At 34.5% G+C, this 19,028-nt stretch overlaps 4 protein-coding genes across 7 annotated transcripts; 2 read left to right on the top strand and 2 right to left on the bottom strand.

Moving 5' to 3' along the window:
* The first annotated feature begins 2,190 nt into the window (after positions 1-2,190).
* Arpc5 (Actin-related protein 2/3 complex, subunit 5) lies at positions 2,191-4,872 on the top strand. The gene is made up of 3 exons (XM_011313469.1): positions 2,191-2,508; positions 2,622-2,694; positions 4,162-4,872. The coding sequence occupies exons 1-3, from the start codon at positions 2,351-2,353 to the stop codon at positions 4,399-4,401; spliced, it is 471 nt and encodes a 156-aa protein (XP_011311771.1). The 5' UTR covers positions 2,191-2,350; the 3' UTR covers positions 4,402-4,872.
* On the bottom strand, positions 4,502-7,523 carry Ccm3 (programmed cell death protein 10 Ccm3). Of its 2 annotated transcripts, none has more exons than XM_011313470.1 (5): positions 6,994-7,470; positions 6,729-6,906; positions 5,971-6,103; positions 5,739-5,903; positions 4,502-5,361 (listed from the first exon to the last, which is right to left on the bottom strand). In XM_011313470.1, the coding sequence occupies exons 1-5, from the start codon at positions 7,063-7,065 to the stop codon at positions 5,277-5,279; spliced, it is 633 nt and encodes a 210-aa protein (XP_011311772.1). In that variant the 5' UTR covers positions 7,066-7,470; the 3' UTR covers positions 4,502-5,276. The 2 variants fall into 2 exon arrangements, with proteins under 2 accessions (XP_011311772.1, XP_011311773.1); XM_011313471.1 differs by having other exon boundaries at positions 5,300-5,381; positions 6,994-7,523.
* Positions 7,524-7,946: 423 nt separating this feature from the next.
* TfIIA-L (transcription factor IIA L) lies at positions 7,947-15,157 on the top strand. Its single transcript, XM_011313468.1, has 6 exons — positions 7,947-8,148; positions 8,841-9,051; positions 10,145-10,656; positions 11,774-11,923; positions 12,021-12,110; positions 14,558-15,157. Exons 1-6 carry the CDS (start codon positions 8,125-8,127, stop codon positions 14,663-14,665), a joined length of 1,095 nt encoding a protein of 364 aa, XP_011311770.1. The 5' UTR covers positions 7,947-8,124; the 3' UTR covers positions 14,666-15,157.
* Positions 15,158-15,486: 329 nt separating this feature from the next.
* On the bottom strand, positions 15,487-18,489 carry LOC105271743 (ATP synthase subunit gamma, mitochondrial-like). 3 transcript variants are annotated; one of them, XM_011313466.1, is made up of 3 exons: positions 18,255-18,489; positions 17,873-18,175; positions 15,487-16,965 (listed from the first exon to the last, which is right to left on the bottom strand). In XM_011313466.1, the coding sequence occupies exons 1-3, from the start codon at positions 18,452-18,454 to the stop codon at positions 16,635-16,637; spliced, it is 834 nt and encodes a 277-aa protein (XP_011311768.1). In that variant the 5' UTR covers positions 18,455-18,489; the 3' UTR covers positions 15,487-16,634. The 3 variants fall into 3 exon arrangements, 2 of the variants coding, with proteins under 2 accessions (XP_011311768.1, XP_011311769.1); XR_892681.1 differs by lacking the exon at positions 17,873-18,175 and having other exon boundaries at positions 18,176-18,489; XM_011313467.1 differs by lacking the exon at positions 17,873-18,175.
* Positions 18,490-19,028: the final 539 nt, after the last annotated feature.

Raw genomic sequence — 19,028 nt, 5'->3', positions numbered from 1 at the left:
CGATTTGCTAACGATTGGCAAGGTCAATTTGGTTCTACAAATGAAAATTAGGAAAGTCCGATGGTAACTTTTGCATATTATTTTCATTAATTAGTAAAAAATCAAAGAAAGGCCTACAAACATTTTAATCACTATTACAATGTCATACAAATGGTCCTCACAATTCCTCTCTGCTGATCGAAAACACCACTAGGTGTGAGTACCAGTGTCTGCGCATGCGTCGATGCAAACACTCTAGACCTTTTTTTAAATTAATTAAAATCTAATGAATAATTACGTATAAAAGAATGAAACCAAGGTATTTATTATCTACAAACGATTCGCTCCCCATTGGTTAATATTATTTCGGTCTACAAATAAAAATTAGTGGGGTGGGGTTCTAACTTCCGATCATTATTTTGTTTAATTAATTAAAAAATAATGAAGGGTCTACAAAATTTTTTAATTGTATTACAATGATGTACAAAGGTCCTACTATTGATCTAAATAAAAAAACTAATGAATTTTCAATTATGTGGTGCCAACTACCAGTCACCGTTACTAAGGCAGTTACCGAGTCGGTTGAACCGCCGTATATTTAGTGCACTAATTAATGGGAATCATTAATTATTTTTTCAAATAATTTGGAAATAATTTGAGGAAATGTAGAGTGTAGGTTTCATAATTTGAGATCTCGTTAATTAATTATTCATTTTTTTAAATTAAAGCGTCTAGTTAGCGAAAATTTCTTATTTTTTTTTTTCTAAATTGTGAATTACATAGAATCATTTGGGAAATCGATTTCTGTGCATTTCACAATTTGGGGAATTGATAAAGAGCTGATAATTAATAAATTAAAAAATGAAATCAATTTTTAGCCCTGCGCATGCCCGCATGCATACCCATTCCATCCTTCGTCATCTGGCGCACTAATTAATGGAAATCATTAATTATTCTATGAAATAATTAAGAAATAATTGGGTAAAATGTAGGGAGTAAGTTTCATAATGTGGGGAGCTCTCGTTAATTAATTATTCATTTTTTTAAATTAAAGCGTCTAGTTAGCGAAAATTTCTTATTTTTTATTTTTCTAAATTAGGAATTACGTAGAATAATTTGGGGAATTGATAAAGAGTTGATAATTAAGAAATTAGATCATTACATCAATTTCCAGCCCTGCGCACGCGCGCGTTCACACCCGTTCCTTCCTTCATTATCGACACTCGTTTAAAAAAAGTTGAATATTATTCATAGAAAACTTGTAAACTAATTTTATAGGGGATAAATCCAGCAGCAACCGAATATGAATCGGAAAGCACACTTCGATTACTAAGTTGTCGAAATAGCGATAAATTGGTTTGTGATCTATTTCCAATTTTTATCATTTTTCCTGGTAAAAACATTGTAGAGAAATGAAATGTAGGGCGAAATTTCATTTAAATAAAATACAGACGACGTAATTTCTTAAAGAGAATACTAGTCAATTAGAGTGGAAATGATTCTTCCATTTCTCTGTTTTTTCTGGCCAAAAATCCAAAATAATGTGATTTGTCAAATGAAACAAAAACAGTAAGGGTTGAGAGAAAACAATAGGAAACTGAATGAAACATAAATTTTTCGTTTCATTCGTTAATCATTAACTTGTTCGATTATTTGGAAAATTTAATTTTCGAAATAAAATTAAAAAGTAATATGATATAATATAATAATATACGAAATTTGAAATTTGAAAAGGTTTTTTCTTGCATCGGTGAAATATAAATGGACCACAATGATCTTTTTATGATAATAACACAGCATGTAAATTACTGACAAAGAAGTTTGAAGTTCAAAGAAATAGGAAAAAATTGAGTGGAAATCAATATGAATAAGTGCATTATTTGATTGTCGAATTTTCAAATACTTAAACCTTTTCCGTTTCCCCAGAAATCGTTTTTTTTCTTCCTGTCAATTTTCAATTTTCTATTCTTCAAAACAATTTTTCATTTTCCAAATTTCTTTAAATTTCCCCAAATTATTTCCAAATTATTTCATAACTTAATTAATGATTCCCATTGATTAGTGCGCCAAGTATACGGCAGTGTCGGTTGACGGCTAGACACCCCAGAATTGCGTGTGGCGTCCTCCCTCTCTTGGGGTGCAGTACTACGATGCCGTTGGGGTCACCCAAACCCCCGGAACTGACCCTCTACTTTAATCAATCCTCTTTGGTTTCACTCAAGAATTAGAGATTGTGTGAGATCCAACATATATACACACGAACTTACGCTTAGTAATTCCTAGGCGTGTACTTTTGTGTAAATTAGTAATTATTGACTCAGAGAGAGCTGGTGAAACGTCATTGTTACAATCATAAAAGTGCATACTTAAAATGTCGAGAATTGATGATAAGAAGGATATGGGCACAGGCTTTCGTAAAATTGATGTGGACGAGTTCAGCGAAAATAATTTTAGAGAGGAAGAGGCAGATGGGGGGGCCACAGGACCTACCGGACCCGATGAGAACGAAATTTTGTCACTACTCAGCCAATATCCTTTTTTAGCAATTAATTTTGATCTGCCATAAATATTTATTGGTGTTACTGCATGTAGAGTCTATCGACTTTCCCTTGTCCAAAAGTATTGCCTTTATCAATTTACACAGGAAAGAATGCCGAAGCTTTGATTTATGCTCTCAAATCGGCTCCACTCGACTGTAAAAACCAGCAAGTGAAGGTAAACAATTCTGAAAATTATTTGCTTCTCTTTAAAATTTTTATCAATTCACTCGAGCCGTAATTTGTGTTAAGGTAGATTTGAAACGAAATTTAGAACAATAAACTGAAATGGAACTAAAGGAAAGAACGTTTGCAGGATTCGGATTTAATGTGAAAGAGCCCTTGTTACCGCATGAAAGCTTTTTATATATGAGATTAATTTTGAGAGTTAATGTTCATGAACTGTTGAATAATTATCAAAAATATAATTTTTTTATTTCTTCAAACAGTATATATAGAGACGTGTGCTTATTCCGCCTGTCTAGAATGGATTCGTAAGTTGCTATTGACTTAAAGGCGTAGGAAAAGCGTAATTTTTTTGGATGAACATTAAGGCTTTGATCAATTAAGGATGTTTAAATGTTTAATTGCTCAACTGAGCAACCGTGTAGGAAATTTCAATTTAAAAAATTCAAATAAATCATCTACGATAGAAATAATGTTTTGTATTAATTTACAAGCATTATGGCATACTTTTCGGTTCAAATCATGAAGAAATATGGAAAATGTTTATAAGCATTGACGTATGACAGACTACTGTGTTAACACTTTTTGATCATACGACAACGCATTTAGCAAGGTGCTCCGCCATCACTGTTTCATCGTCATCTACCTTGCCGACACTGCTCAGCCGTCAGAGCAACGTTGACAATATTTTAGAATCGTAATGGCGGCTACTTTTTTTCAGGTCTTTTCAAAAATCAATCACAAATTTCTCGCATATTGTATCGGATACGCACGATCTCCATCTGCCGGTGGATCAATTTTTTCCTCTTTAAATTACACGGGTTTTCAGTCAATTTTGTGCGTTATTTTTATGCGGGTTTCATGAAGGCGAAAAAAATATAGACTATGGAGGGAGTGCATCGGAAATAGGGTTACTTTGTATAGAATTTTTCATACTTACGTCAATTGATATCAACCATTGAATAATTCATCTTTTCCAAATAATTGATCATTTTGGAACTCAATATTCGAAGACACGTGAAAAAGTTTTAATTAAACAATGTTTCTCTGTGAAAAATACACAAATTTAGTAGCAGACTAAATTTTTCAAGCATTATTTATTTGAAACTTTCTCGCGTATCCTTCATTACTGTGTCCCCAAATTATCAATTATTGGAAAAACATTGAGTATTCGATGGTTGGTGTCAATTGACATAGGTAAAAATTCTACACCAAGTAACTGTATTCCCGATGCACATCCCCCAGAGTTCATATTTTTATCGCCTCCATGAAGCACGCAAAAAAATAACGCACAAAATTGATCGAAAACCCGTGTTATTTAAATGAAAAAAAACAGTTTCACTGGCACGCTTTCCCATTGAGCTACGACATGGAAACTTCGAGAAAATTTTTAAATACACTATTATAGTATTACTCTATATGTTACCTTATTCTTCATCTATTTACTATTTGTGAATAGGATCAGGCAAGAAATGTGACACAAAAAATCCTACTGAGCATAAAATCCAATCAAATGGACGACATCTTGGCGCAACTGGATAGAGACTTAATGGATGTTTTGATGAAATACATCTATCGTGGATTTGAAATACCCTCAAAAGACAGCAGTTCCCATTTACTTACCTGGCACGAAAAAGTATACAATATTAATGGAATTGGAAGTATCGTCAGAGTATTAACTGACAGTAAACGAGCTTAACGTAGTAGAGAGCGTCATACTAATGATTGTTATAATAAAAAATATTACAATTTACTATATATAAATGTTTTTGTGTGAAAATACGGACGTCCCTCAGAACTTTAACCAACATTACTTCTTTTTTATTATGATGCAGATATAATATACATAAGTTTCAACAATGAGTAGAGTAAGGTAGTAACATGATGACATGATAATGTAAAGTACAAAAGAAATATTTTAACTTGCCCTGAATAGTTAAGGCAAAAGTTAGATGAAATAATTTTCCACAAGACAAACAGTTTGTTATCTTTTCTCAGGACAAGAACTTTAATGACTCAGTAGTAGAGTAGTAGAACGAAATAATTTAATTTTTTGCTTACTTCCTCCTACATCCTCGACAATCCCGTTCTTTCTCAAATATGAAAATATTCCATAATACAAATTCTCTAACTTTATCCAGTAGTTAGGGATAGTTACATTGTATAAAAATACACAAGTCAAATGGAACAGGTTCAAAATGTTTCTACAAAATTTGACGAATATGTTCTATTCAGGCAAGCTTGAAATGAATATCTAAAAAAATTCGCAACACAAGTTCCTTTTATTTGAATTTTGATAGTTCGGAATGTCGTATTTTGGAGCAGAATAAATGAAGAGCTAGTGCCACATATTTATCAATAAGTAATCAAAATAATTAATATTTTGCTGTTGTGAAATATCCAGGCTAGGAGGAAATATTAAAAATAAAGTTATTTAACAGCCTCAAATACCGTGCTCTTATCTGCTGCGCTTCGAGAAAAAGAACTACTTATCAAGATTTCCACGTAAAGTTCAATTAACGTATTTCATTCGGGCATTTATTGAATTGATGATTATAAAAAAAAAATATTACTTTACTCGCATTTATTCTTGACGGTAATCATGATCATGTTGGTTTGTCGAATGAGGAAGAGAGCACTGATGAAGACTGCTTTCGCTCTATAAATAATTAAATATGCCTGTATTGGTTAATAATCGAGTAATTCTTAATTTACCAATAATTTTTCATAGTACATTGTGTGTCTAGGGAGTAAAGTATTTTCTGACGAAATGTGAGTTGTCGGCTTATCTCGCCTCCGCCTTGGGTTATAATCACATGAATCAGAAAGTACTCTAATTCCGCGTGGCACACGATATCTTGTTCCTTAGGGGAATAAAATTATTTATACATACAGAGTTAGCACTAAATATGAAAAAATCTTCAAAACTAACAAACGAAATTTCTTGAATGATTTATAATATTATATTAATATTATTAATACTTCAGCAAGTAATAAATTGTAATTTTAATGATAAACTACGACATCAACACTTACTGTCCTTCTTTGAAATACTCCTTCAGCGTATTACTAAATCGTTTACTGTACTTGACAAACTCTCGTTTTCTTTGATCCAGCGCCTGTTTTCCTGCAATACCTGGTATAAATGTCGTTACTTCGTTCACTGCGTCCAACAGTTTTTTGATAGCACTTGCGATCTCCCTGGAATAATCAAGTAATCATTAGAGAAGATAACACTATGGTTAAGCATATTCCTAAGTTTACCCACTTTATAGTCTCTAAAAAAGTTTTACGATCGGTTATTTCATCTGGAATCCTGCTCAATATCCGCTTCAGTGCAGTCGATTTACGATTTAGCTCCTGGAACGCATCTTCCGATCTTCCTGAACGATATTCAGCAACTAGAACATCAGTTTCAAAAATGCATCATTTGATAAGAGCGCTCGAATAAATTTCAGCACATGATATTAGGGTCGCATTAACTCTTCGCATGGATCTATCGAACGTAATCTTCTGTTTCAATGTTATTTCTCCACTGGATTGAGTGACAGCTATGGTAAGCTGCGTATTTTTTATTATTTTTTTGTAAGCTTGGTAGATCCTTGTTCATCAACATCGTGATTGAGAGCCCTTCAATCATTTTTCTTCTTCTTTCCCATTATCTTTTTATAACTATCCGAGTGCTTCCCGCAACACAAATTTGATTACAAGTTTTAATATATTTCATGCTAACAAGATAAAATTTAAACAAAAAATTGCATTCGACAGATGGTCGATCCCCGCCTTAACCGAACATAAACTCACATCGTAAAAATTCAGGGAATTGAAAATTCGAAAGAAAAAATCGTATAGCATCCACCCGCGATTGGAATCAGAGTTCCCCAATTAGTTATTTATAACCTGAATGGAATTTGTTTTTACGATATTGAACGACCATTATTCCTCAACTGGATCTATTTTATAATTTCATCGGGAAATACCTAACACACTTCCCTTTATAGGTGAATAATATGCACTTATAGATACCTTCACAGTCTGATGCAGCACCCTGAAGACGTAAAATACTAGCATTCATATCAAGACTCAAGTCAGCTCTTCTCACAATTCCCAGGATCAAGTCATAAGTAAGTCCTGGATGAGTGTTTTCAGCCTTAGATAGAGCTGACTTGAGTGTTTGTGCAGCTACAACATTCTGGCCTTCCAACTGAAAGAAATGGGAAATGATGAAAACATTCAGTGAGTTTAATGAATTAAACAACTCATCCATCATTCATTGAGGGATTCTATTCACCTTCGAAAGTATTGGTCGTAGTATCACAGGGAGGGCAAGTGAAGTAACTGGAGTTTCATCTCCCATTGTCATCCTTTATACGTATTTTCGTACCACAAGCGATCCAATAAACTGTAGATATCTTCTCTGTGATATGATTAATAGGACCACCAAAAATACAATGCCAAGGCGTTACCAATGCCTTCAGTGAATCTAAATAATCTACTTGAATGATCTTCTTCGATTGATCAATTATTTAGTAGATTATCGTTGTATTTTCCGATGACTGGTGCACGTCTTATCCTGACAGCTGGCAATAGAAAATTGAAATAACGATAAGATGGGGTTAAGATTCGTGCTATAGTTTCGCTGGTTTCGTCACCACCGTATACTTGGCGAACAAATTACATATTTTGAAGAAACAAGGAATCGAATAATTAGGAAATGCTTTGGAAAAATTTAGAAAATCATTTTCATAATTTGGAAACAGACACTTTATTAGTTATTAATAAAAAACTCGTCGACCTATTTTAACCATAGTTGGTGAACATTGACTCAAATTTCAAAAAACCATCTCAATCGATGGAAAGTAATATGGAAAATATAGTAAAAACTCTATTATTATTTGGAAACTAATTTTTAGACCGACAATCAATCGGTTCCCATCTCAATCGATGGGAAATAATCTAGAAACATTAGAAATCAATTGAGGTGGTTTTTATTAAATTTGAATCAATGTTCACCATCTATACGGTCGAACAGTTTTTTATTAATAACTAATAAACTAAATTTGTCCAAATGATTTCCTAATCATTCGATTGTTTGTTTTTAAAAATATATAATTTGTTCGCCAAGTATACGGTGGTGGATTCACGCGACATTATCAAGCAGAATTTATAAGTGCTGCCCACTACAGTTTAGATGGCGCCACCAAAGACCAAATGTACATTTATTTTTCATGAAAACCACGTTTTAACCCAATTTCATATGTCGTGTGGGTCGTGTGCCAGCAATGGACTGGGGCTTTGAGAAAGTATAAGAGAGCTGGAACGACGCAGCAGTAGTTCGGCTTACGTGGGTCCAACACCGATTGTACGTGATTAATTGGTATTGTTCTTGTCACGAGTGATTGACAATACGAATTATCCGACAATGGCCCTTAGCCAAACAAGTGTGGTGAGTACACTGACAATGAATTATTAATGGATTTTATGCAGGTCTTCTGCCCTCCCTCATCGAACCTTAATCAACGATATTTCAACGTATTGAAAGAAAAATATGACACTCATCAATGATACCGAATCATAGTTACTTTTTAATACAAAAACTCGAAGGAAAAAAAGCAGTGTTATCTCTCTGCGAATATGGTTAATAGAGAAACAACCTCACTTCGCACATTAACAATATCTAGACCAACATTCTTAATCATGTATGAGTTTGACCGGATGATTATCTTATGTTACGTGAATCATTGTTCTTCATTTACCTTTTAAATTATTGTTTTTTTCTGGTAATTACTTGTCCCACTATTTTTTTTAGAGTACGGCTTATCCTCATTACGATGATCAGAATGCTAGTAAAGAATTATTAATTTGTATAGCAGGATTTAATTTATTGGTCATGTTGGTTTGGACGCGACGTAGGCATAAGAAGGAATCTGGTTGAAGATAGGCTAAAGTTAATTGCCTAGAGCAAGACAATGCATATTTGGCCAACAGTGTTATAGTATAATTTGCATGATTTGGATTATTTCATAAGCAGTTAACGGTTGACTTTTCTTTAGTAAAATGTCGAGACGATGACAAAAGACTTTTTTATCGGGCGATCTGCGAATGAGTCTTTTGAAGATTTAATCTGTTTTTTTTCAGTTGAAACTCTATAATACTGTGATAGAGGATGTCATTGCGGGAGTCAGAGATTCATTTTTAGACGAAGGAGTTGATGAACAGGTTCTTTTAGAGCTCAAACAAGTATGGGAGCAGAAGCTAATGCAAACTAAAGCTGTGGAAGTAAATGCAGAGCCTCCAGAACCACAACCACCTCAGATGCCTACATCTAAGAATACTACTGCTAGTAAAGGTGTTTGAATATACTGTCTACCTTTAAAAAAATTTATGCCTAGTAATTTACTACGATATATATGACACTATTTCACAACACTGGATAGATTTTTTTTTGTGCGTCTCATTAACAATATATAGTACGTCTACCATTGGTATTTATAATGATCATCATGAGAATTTCACTGATTCTTTCGTGAGGAAGTAACTTTTATAATAATTCCTTGTGAGGTGGTTTATTCTATGAATCATAAGTACTTGGATAAGTATATAAGGTTCCACAAATAGTTCAATTGCCTCCACCGACTTCATGAATTTTTTCATCCCATTCAGTAGTATTTGAGCTTTTCAACTATTTTTTATTTTGATTCATAATCTCTCCCATTGCATTAATTTTTATATAATATTTTCCTTCTCGTATCATTCGGAATTGACAATTCCTTGGATTTTAATAAAATACAGAATTTCCTCCCGATATGACTGTCCAATGATATTCAAACATCTCACATAAGTCTTTTTACGCTTTCCATCTTCAGTAACGGAATCGAATGGAAAAAATCGCCTTTCGCAGGCTCTGTGTTTGGAATTTTGTTAAAGCCACCACGCCGTGGAAAACATCACTCTTCCCCACATGCTTGCCACCCTCGCCTTCAGCTCAGATGCCAATCTTGCATGTGGGGAGGGATGATCGGTTTTCCACGGTTAGGTCCGGAAATAACTCATTTACTATTCTCGATGCCAATCGTCACTCCTGTTTAGAGTAGCATTTATTCATCTATCTTCAAACTCTCCAGTAACATTTTATTCCGTTCTATAACTAACAAGATTATCCTCATCTGCAATTATTAATTCATATTATCAGTCAAACCTTAAGTTACTGTGATTAAAAGCATCATCATGCCATGACGTCGTCATGCCACCATTGAGAAACTTCGTTAAGGCCCGCATGGACTATCCATCAAATGTGATATTTTGTTTAAATTCGATCTTGTTAGCTTAAAATCTATTAAAATTTATTTAATTTTCTCCCTATAATCAATGAAAAAGGGGGAACATACATGTCGATGGCAGTAGATCTATTCAATACTTAATCATTACATTTAATTGTCCAGCTGCCAATATTGGCAATCACTTCGCACAACAGCAAACGTCATCAGCAGCTGCAGCGGCGAGTCAAGCACAATCCCAACAGCATCAGCAAGTATCCGCTCCCGGGCCACAAGCAATCCGTGCAGCTTTACCTCAACATCAAAATGTCCAACAAACTCAGCAGCAGGCTCCAGCAGCCCAGCAGGTACTATCAGCACCAGCTGCGTTGTTTGATCGTCCAGTTCCAATTCAAATAACCCTACCTGGCAATTCGGCAACTGGGGATGGCAGGCCTAAGGTCCTGACGATCCAGGTACCTGCTTCGGCTATTCAAGGAAATCAGTTGCAAACGATTTTGACTGGGCCTGTTATTACTGCGGCAATGGGCTTTCCAATGGATGTTGCGTCGCGATTGCTACAGCAACACGTTGATAAAACTCTCCAAGGACAGGCATCTCTCACCCCTATGGAGATTAATCAGCCACTTCAAGTTATTCAAGGCACAGCTACTATGCAGCTGCCTGTGCAGAATCAGGTGCGTGTCAATTTTTAATTATGCTTTATTTGCGTTCGTTAAATATTAATTATCATAGATGAACATATATTTCCAAATATATGTTTGATGTGATATGAATATGTTGAAAGGCGTGTTTCTATCGGCTATTAGGTCAACTCGTCAACATTGCCCAGTCTTTATTTATTATTAATGAACTCACAAAATGTTAGTTTGGTCGGCTAAAATCCGCACCCTCAAAGTTATACATCAAAATTGCCGGACCTGCAAACAGGTTTTCGATCACACATCGTGAAGATAGATTAAGTATTGTGAACATTCATTCTAGGTTATAGTAGGGTAATGTAAATTGCAAAAAAAAAAATCACGAAAATCAATAAAAATGATGTATCGGCAAAATCGATTCATTTTTTGAACAGCTTACTCGTTTTCGGCTCAACCAGAAAACCTCACACTAAATAAAAATTGCCATTCGCCAAACAGTTCGTTAACATGCCATGCTCTCAAGCTTCTGTGAAACCGCACGTATTGAAATGTGAAGTTACATCCTGGAAGAACAGCTACATTCCGAATTTTACAAATTGTGAAGCATTTTGATGCTCTTAGTATATTGTTACTGGAAAATAAGTGACAGCTCTTCTCTATAAACTCCGCTGTGCATAAATTGCATGTGCAACAGGCGGATCACCCTCACATCGAATCTTTACAGGTTTGCTAAGCGCCATTTACCAACCTAGGACAGTTCCAAGTAGGTTGATCGAGCCTCGTAACATAAACTAGCGTATTTTTTTTTCTGATAAATTTAATCATGATCCGTGCCTTCGACTCACTTGGTAACCATAGAATTTTGGAGGTAGTTGGTACTCACTAACCTCACCTCCGGTTCGAGAGATATCTGTATACGTACGTGGGTAAAGGCTTTTTAGCCCACCTCATTGCAAAGAAATTAAATAATAATCATAATTTTTAATTGAATTAAAAATAAAGGAACTCTACCCCTAAGCTTAGGGCTTAGTGTACATTTTCGCACGTAGGTAGGAATTCATTATTTTCCTTTTGAAGATTTGAAAGATGATATGAACTCCCATGATCACTATGTAGTAGTACTCAAATATGAAATTAATTATTGACATTTAAGAATCAGGGAAATATTGCTCAGCTGGATGGACCTCATGTAGATACTTCTGATGACGACGATGAAGATGAGGAAGAGGATAATGATGACGATGACGATCTAGATGACGACAAGGATGCAGAGGAAGATGATGACGCCGGTGCGCGTGAAGAGGTAAGTCAATTGCCCTCATTTTCTACAGACTTATTTAGTCGATGTAGCTTCTGCCTTCAATAATCAATCAATTTGTTTTCTCCTTCAATATTTTTAGGAGCCTCTGAATTCAGAGGACGACGTCACAGACGACGATCCGACAGACCTATTTGACACAGACAACGTAGTGGTGTGTCAGTTTGATAAGGTCAGTAGAGAGTTCTTAACAAAAAAAAAAGGATTATTTTCTAAAAAGGTTATTCTGAATGCTTTTTAGGTCTTTAACATTATAAATATAATTTTTGATTGCACTTTTAACCGATTTTTAAGTGATATTTTACAACTGAAATTCTTCTTCTTTTTTGCCTTCCTGTTTGCCGTTTACAAAATCAACAAAATATAAAATGATGAAATGGTCAAACTATTCCGGTATACTCAATTTCTTAGTAGAATAACTTTAGTTTCAGGCCCGGATGGAGTATCTGATTATCTCGTATAAATAGTTTTTTTTCTTGTTTTTTTTTTATTTGCAACTTTAGCGCACTCCTGCATGAAGTAGAGCTGTATCACATAAATGCATATAGGCTGGAAAAAAAGTAAGAAAAAAAAACCAAAAATATATAGTGCGCGCTTTTTTATTAAAATCTGAGGATAATTGTGCAAAAGCACAAGTTGGAAATATCTGATTTGATGGAGCAGCGGAGAGACGGGGGGCAACAAAAGAAAATATCTTCCTATACGGTTGGTGGGGCATTATTTTACAAATTCGTTCTCTGAAAAATTATTAAATATTTTTCAGATTTTTTATTTATAATTTCCCTACCTGATCGTTGACAAATGTCTCCGAATTAGGTATAGAAAAATTGAGGTGGCGATCAGCTGTCGATTTATCGGGCGAGATAAGGGGGCTACAAGAAGTAGGATGAACGTTGCAATTTAATTTTGATTTTCAGATGTTTTAAAAAAAATTATTTCGGTATGCGTTCACCCCACTTCTATCCCCCCTCATATCGTCCGCTAAATTGACAGCTGATCCACACCTCGATTTTTCGCTATCTAATTCGGAGACATCTGCCAATTATCAGGTAACGAAATTATGGTTGAAAAAATCTAAAAAATAATTAAACATTGTTCAGAGAAGAAAATGTTATACATCCTCCCATTTCAATAAAAAAGCACGGACTCTATAATTTTTCTTTTTACTTCTTTTTCAGCTTACATGCATTTATGTGATACAGCTCTGCTCCATACAGAACTGCACCAAAGTTTCAGATAAAAAAAAACTATCTATATGAGTTATTTAGATACACCAACCGGGTCTTCAGCTAACAAGATAGAATTTAAACAAAAGGTAGCGTTCGACAGATACTCCATCCGGGCCTTAAATAAAAAAATGATTTAGAGAAAATTTTCCTGGGGGTAAAAATTACGAGTCGGATGAGAATTTATTATCAACTTATATGTAGAAGAAAATAGTGACCATGTTATTTTGATCACAAGTGGTAAAAAAATACTACACGCAACACACTGTAAATATTAAAAAAATGTCTCCAGGACTGACGTTTAGAGGAGTTTTACCCAGAGGTAAAACTCAAATAATGTTTATTAGCTACTGTTTGATTGATATTTTCTGACTTTGTATCCGTCTCCGTCAGTTCCTCCTTAATTAGCTCTGCGTCGAGCTCACGGGGCATTTGTTCACTCGGAGGAGATTCGTATAGGATTTGGGAGTATTATCTGTTTAATTAATCACTCGTAAAATGATTGTATATTAACTGAAAGGATTTAAATACGCGACGATGGTATATAATTGGGTCCGTATACGTCTTACTAAAGAAGTCGAGACTTGGATACTTCGTCTTTCTTGTATGGCAAAAGGCCTTGGAGCTCCGAGGTATACTCTGGTCAACTCCCGATCGTACTCTGTCTCTCCAGAGTCCTCATGATTTCTTCCATGCTCTCTCCAAGTCTCTACGGGCTGAGTTAAGCAGTCTCACTGTTAGTTTCCATTGTTATTTTCTTGGTATAACTGATTTCAAGTCAGTTAAGCAACTCAACAGACCTAGAACTGAACTTCTATCTGACCGTGGGACTGCTGATGTCATGTCTGGATGACAGGTGTCTTCCTATGTTTATTCCAGGCTTTTTAAATCGTACTTTAAAAGAAACTTCACTTTATAAGACACGGTTAGAATAAGTCCAACGGATGTCAATTGAGGATTTAAGAAACCAGCTGTTATTGCTGAATGCGTAAGTTACATCCTCGATTTTATTTTTAAACTATTTTGTACAAAAGATAAAAAAATTGAGGAGAGTTTTTCCCATGTATTTTCCATTAAACTGAAAAAATCTGCAACTGAAAATTACTAACAAAAACCAATTTTCTAATAATCTAGAATTTTAATATATATTTTTTTTAAGAATAAGTAAATTCTTCCGATGACAGAACAATTTCTACTATCTTTTTCTACGGTTCATAATTGAGAAATAGGTTGTAAAACTATAGATTGAACAAAAGTGTCGAAGAACAATTTTGTTTCAATTGTCTATCAACCAAATATGTCCCCACATATCTGTTTAACCGAAGAGTTTTCAAAATTATTTACCAAATCGTGATACGGTTTCATTAAAAGAAAATATTAATTTTCTTTTCAGATAACAAGAAGTAGGAATAAATGGAAATTCTATCTTAAAGATGGGATAATGAGTTTGAGCGGTAAGGATTATGTGTTCCAAAAAGCCAACGGCGACGCAGAGTGGTGAAATCATTCTTTTAAATAATTTTAATTGATTAAGGAAATTATATAATTAAAATATATGTGAAAATGGTCGCCTCCGATCACCTTGTTTGTTGTCAACAAAATGGTCTAATTCGTGCATATCGAGTGAACCTTGACTTATATATTTCAAAAGCAAAATGAGAAACAAAATTGAAAGTTAAAAAATGTTTATTTAAAAATACAAAGATTAAACGAAACATCTTCACGTAAAAACCACAAATCATTAGATTGAAATGTTTATGAAAGTGTGTTCTTCATTTATTTGTAGGACAAAATGGAAAAAAAGAATTAGAGGGCCGATTCTAGGGGTGACTTGTTCCTGTCTTGGGAAATCAGCTCTCGCATTTTTTTCATTTCATGCGCTTTACTCCTATTAAATGTTGAAAGTAATTTTTTCATTTCTCTTATTAGCTAATTTTTTATTTCATGAAAAATACACATTTAGATTGCCTGTTAGGAGGAATCGTCTTTTCAATCGATGTCTTTTCATTCCGCTTGGATTATTTTGAGCGTAGAAAGATTGTATGTATGAATGGAGAACACAAAAATATCAAATAAAAAACGTAACTGACTGACTGTTTTTGATAAATTGGAACATTGCTGTGGAGTAGTGAAACGCGACGAGTAAAATTGAAAGGTTTTGCATTGATTGTGCATACTAATTCGGTATGTAAGTTATTCATGAGTTCAGAGGTGACTGCTAGAAGACTTTCGGTTGATTGTTACAATTTTGGGTGGTAATAAAGACTTTCAAATTTATTGACTCTCCCATAAAACTTTCATCGTTTCGCATAGTTTACGGGATTTTTTTGTAACTTGGCACACTTTTACTTTCGCAAGAAGGCTTGAAATCACAATTACAATTGATTTCCCAAGTGTACACGTATTCTGCGCCTTACTTTTGGCATTTAGATCTAGGAAAACGGATATCAGTCTTTTATGTTAGAAGAATGCAAGTACTACATTTCCTATTTGACAAGGATTTCAAAATAATCTAATATTTTTTGAAAATCATGTGATGTGTGAAATATGTCAAATTCCAAAGAATTAAAAATCCTTAGCTTTGGCAAGGGATTTTCGCGTGGAACATGGCATTCTCATTTCTATGCACGCCCTTTACGGATCTTTTCTTAATTAAGTGGAACAATTGATTGAAATTCAAAAAGCGAAAATAATTAGTTTAGTTTTACTCAAGAACTACTTTACGGCATTGAATACATCACTAATTGGTCGAAATAACAATACTAAGAATAGGTTTAAAAAAAAGGCTTACACTTTCTTCAGGGACTGGGCATTTTATATTCACTGATAAAATATTCGTAATGAATGAAACTCATACTTGTGTAACTTGCTCATTTTTGTTGCGATCATTTAAAAAGCTAGGAGACAATGTAATGTTATTTCCTAAAATCACTGGATTGTTTTATGTTTAAAATCCGTTGAACCTATTTTCGAAATCAATTACTTTACACCGTAATTCATCCGAGCTCGTCCACTTCCACATATTGCGAAATTGTATGTAATTGCACATTTTGAATTCAAAATCAGAAAAAAATCTACGGCCAAATATCTATGTAAGCAGCAGGATTATTCGTGCCTAAAGTTCATTAATTACTGTAAATATTTTTTTTAATACGGCAAAAATCCTCAAACCAAAAAAAAAGAAAAAGAAATTGCATAGTAATTCCATGAATTTGCTAAAGACTCAATTAAAAAACGCAAATTGTACGTCATTATGAGAGAGCTTTAAGAAATACACGTGTCTTATAATGTTATTCTAAAAATAACTAGTTTCAAACAATGTTTATCAATTATTTATCATCAATTACCTAATAAGAATCCAACCCTCCTCAATGAAATAATTATCCTAAATCAAAAGAATTGTTTATGTTGGTTTTCAAATGCCGAACTCAATGTTTCCTCAATAATATTTTTTATAATGAATTTATCCATTACCGGATCGCACTAGCGCCAGAAATGATTTCATTAAGTTCTGCAGTAATAGCAGCCTGTCTCGTCCTATTGAATTTCAGTTGCAATTTTTTTATCATCTCGGAAGCGTTTTTAGTAGCATTGTCCATTGCAGTCATGCGTGCTGCGTGCTCAGCCACTGATGATTCTTTCAGGACTAAGTATATGATCGTTGCAAACGTGAACTCGACCCAACAGTCCACAGTATTATCATCCAGACCATCGTAGAGAACGAATTTTGGGGCTGATATAATTGACAGACGGTCGAAAAGGTCGATGGTGGAGACGATGGAGACATTTGGGTTGATAAATCTAATTAAGAAGCAGTAGGATAGTATTATCATTTTAGACAGAAATAATAACTTTCTGACCACGATAAGCAAAATATAGGACTCATAACCACGTGACCAAAACCTTCGTGTTTAGGTCGGGTGTAGTCTGCATTGGTGGATACGACTCCTTTATTTTTCACTCCTGATAGGCAATGTACCATTTTCTCATACTTGAAACCAAATCTATCAATCAAATACATCTTTCTCGTTCTAATTAGTAGATGGAAAGTGAATTGCTCTACCAAAGGGCCTATCGGGATGAGAACAACAGTTTTCGCGATGGCGGCTGCAAAGCCAAAATTTCCAAATTTGACTTTGCACCCTACCGCAAAACGTCGAATATATTATTTGGGGATTGATGGAAAATTTTTGGATATTTATGTTTACTTTCACGTTTCCTGTTATCACCTGTTATCGTGTTATCAAAAATTCTGTGAAGTTATTTCATTTCAAATGGATGTGTAAATGGTTATTGCAATCATCTTTTATAACGTTTTTTTGTTTTAACATTATTTCATGCGTTGCGATCATTTTCAACCTTTTTTTCTCCAGTTTTGTGATTTTTTTTAAAAGGTTAGGAAAAACCCTGGAAAAAGATCGCACCACTTTGAAACTTTGTGAGTCATTAAATAGTGACGAAACGAAAAAAAGTTATATTTTTCCCCGTCGATCTCATGCTAAGTATTACCAGAAAAATTTTTAAAAATGTGACTTAGCGGAAACGGTGTAGGAGGTGTGTAACAGGTATTCCTGCTGCCGAAAGCAAAATGGTATGTTACGGCGTACGAATTTTAGTACGTGATTTGTCGACTTCTATTTGTCAAACCATCGCCTTCTTCAAGATATTTCCACCATCCCTAAATATTAAAACGTTTAGTTTAACCAACTTGTTGTAATAAACTTGTATTTGTGAAAATGTGTGATCCTCCAAGGATTTAAAAATTCTCTGGGCTATTCGACATGCATCAATGAACGTCGACGGTTTCTTTCCGATTTCCGAGGCAGTCCAAAGCATTTTTTTGGCATAAAAACGGGCTAAAATGACTCTTGACTTCTCTCCGATACAAATTAAATTTATCGGAGCACTTGTAGTCAGCTTCAAGGTCTCGACTGACATGTGAACAGCCTTTGCAATACCCGAATGAATAGCTCCGCAAAGCCCTCGGTCTCCACTTACAGCTAGGACTAACCTGGAGTGGTAGTAGTAATCAATGCTTAATATCTATGGCTGTTTGAAATTGGCATCTGCAGTTTATGGCCGTCACCAACCTGGATTTTGGTTGAAGGTCTACTTTGAGACCTGCAGCCTCAAAAAAGTACTGAGGACTAGTGCCAAGAGTTCTGGCACATGATAGGTCACGTTCCGCTTTTACATACTTCGCTGCTGATACTAATCTCATCGTTCTGGAGATTTTTTTCGTGTTCTCCACGGATTTTATACGATTCTTTATGACTTTTAATGAAGACATGCCACGTCACGCAGTAAGAATCTTGAATCGCTCAGAGATTCATTTTTGTTTTAACGGGTCGATGCTTAAATTTTAAGCACTCTTTTTATAGTTGTAGAATAGACCACCAGCGTTCCTTTATACAGGAAAAAACCTTAATTTGCGAACATATTTTGGAGTTTTATTTGTTCAAAATTGAAATTTAACGCATGGTGACTATAAAAGCTGGATGCTCCCACCTTCAATCCAATAAATCGTAGTTTTGAAGCGTTTTCTTGTACAGACTTTTTAGTTTTTTCGGACATTGAGAAACATCAGTTTCCGAACAAATAATTGAAAAAAATCGAAAGTACTTGAAGAACTTCCGATTCGTATAGCGGCCATATCACATGGTTTGAATCAGTGCGTTCCTGGCATTTGGCAACATTTCGCTTAAGGTTGTTGTCGCGTAGAATTTTTTTTCGACAGTTTTCGTTAACAATTTTATGGTGAATAGTTTGAAAAATTAGCAACAAAATGAGCCTTTTCCGTTTGCAATTGACCGTTTTGAACTTGAGATATAAATTTTTGAAATTCGAGTGATTTAACACGTGTT

The sequence above is a fragment of the Fopius arisanus genome, unplaced genomic scaffold (genome assembly GCF_000806365.1).
Source record: "Fopius arisanus strain USDA-PBARC FA_bdor unplaced genomic scaffold, ASM80636v1 scaffold00122, whole genome shotgun sequence".
In the NCBI taxonomy this organism is placed as follows: domain Eukaryota; kingdom Metazoa; phylum Arthropoda; class Insecta; order Hymenoptera; family Braconidae; genus Fopius; species Fopius arisanus.
Note: the sequence above shows the minus strand (reverse complement) of the source record. Positions and strands in the feature narration are given on the sequence as shown.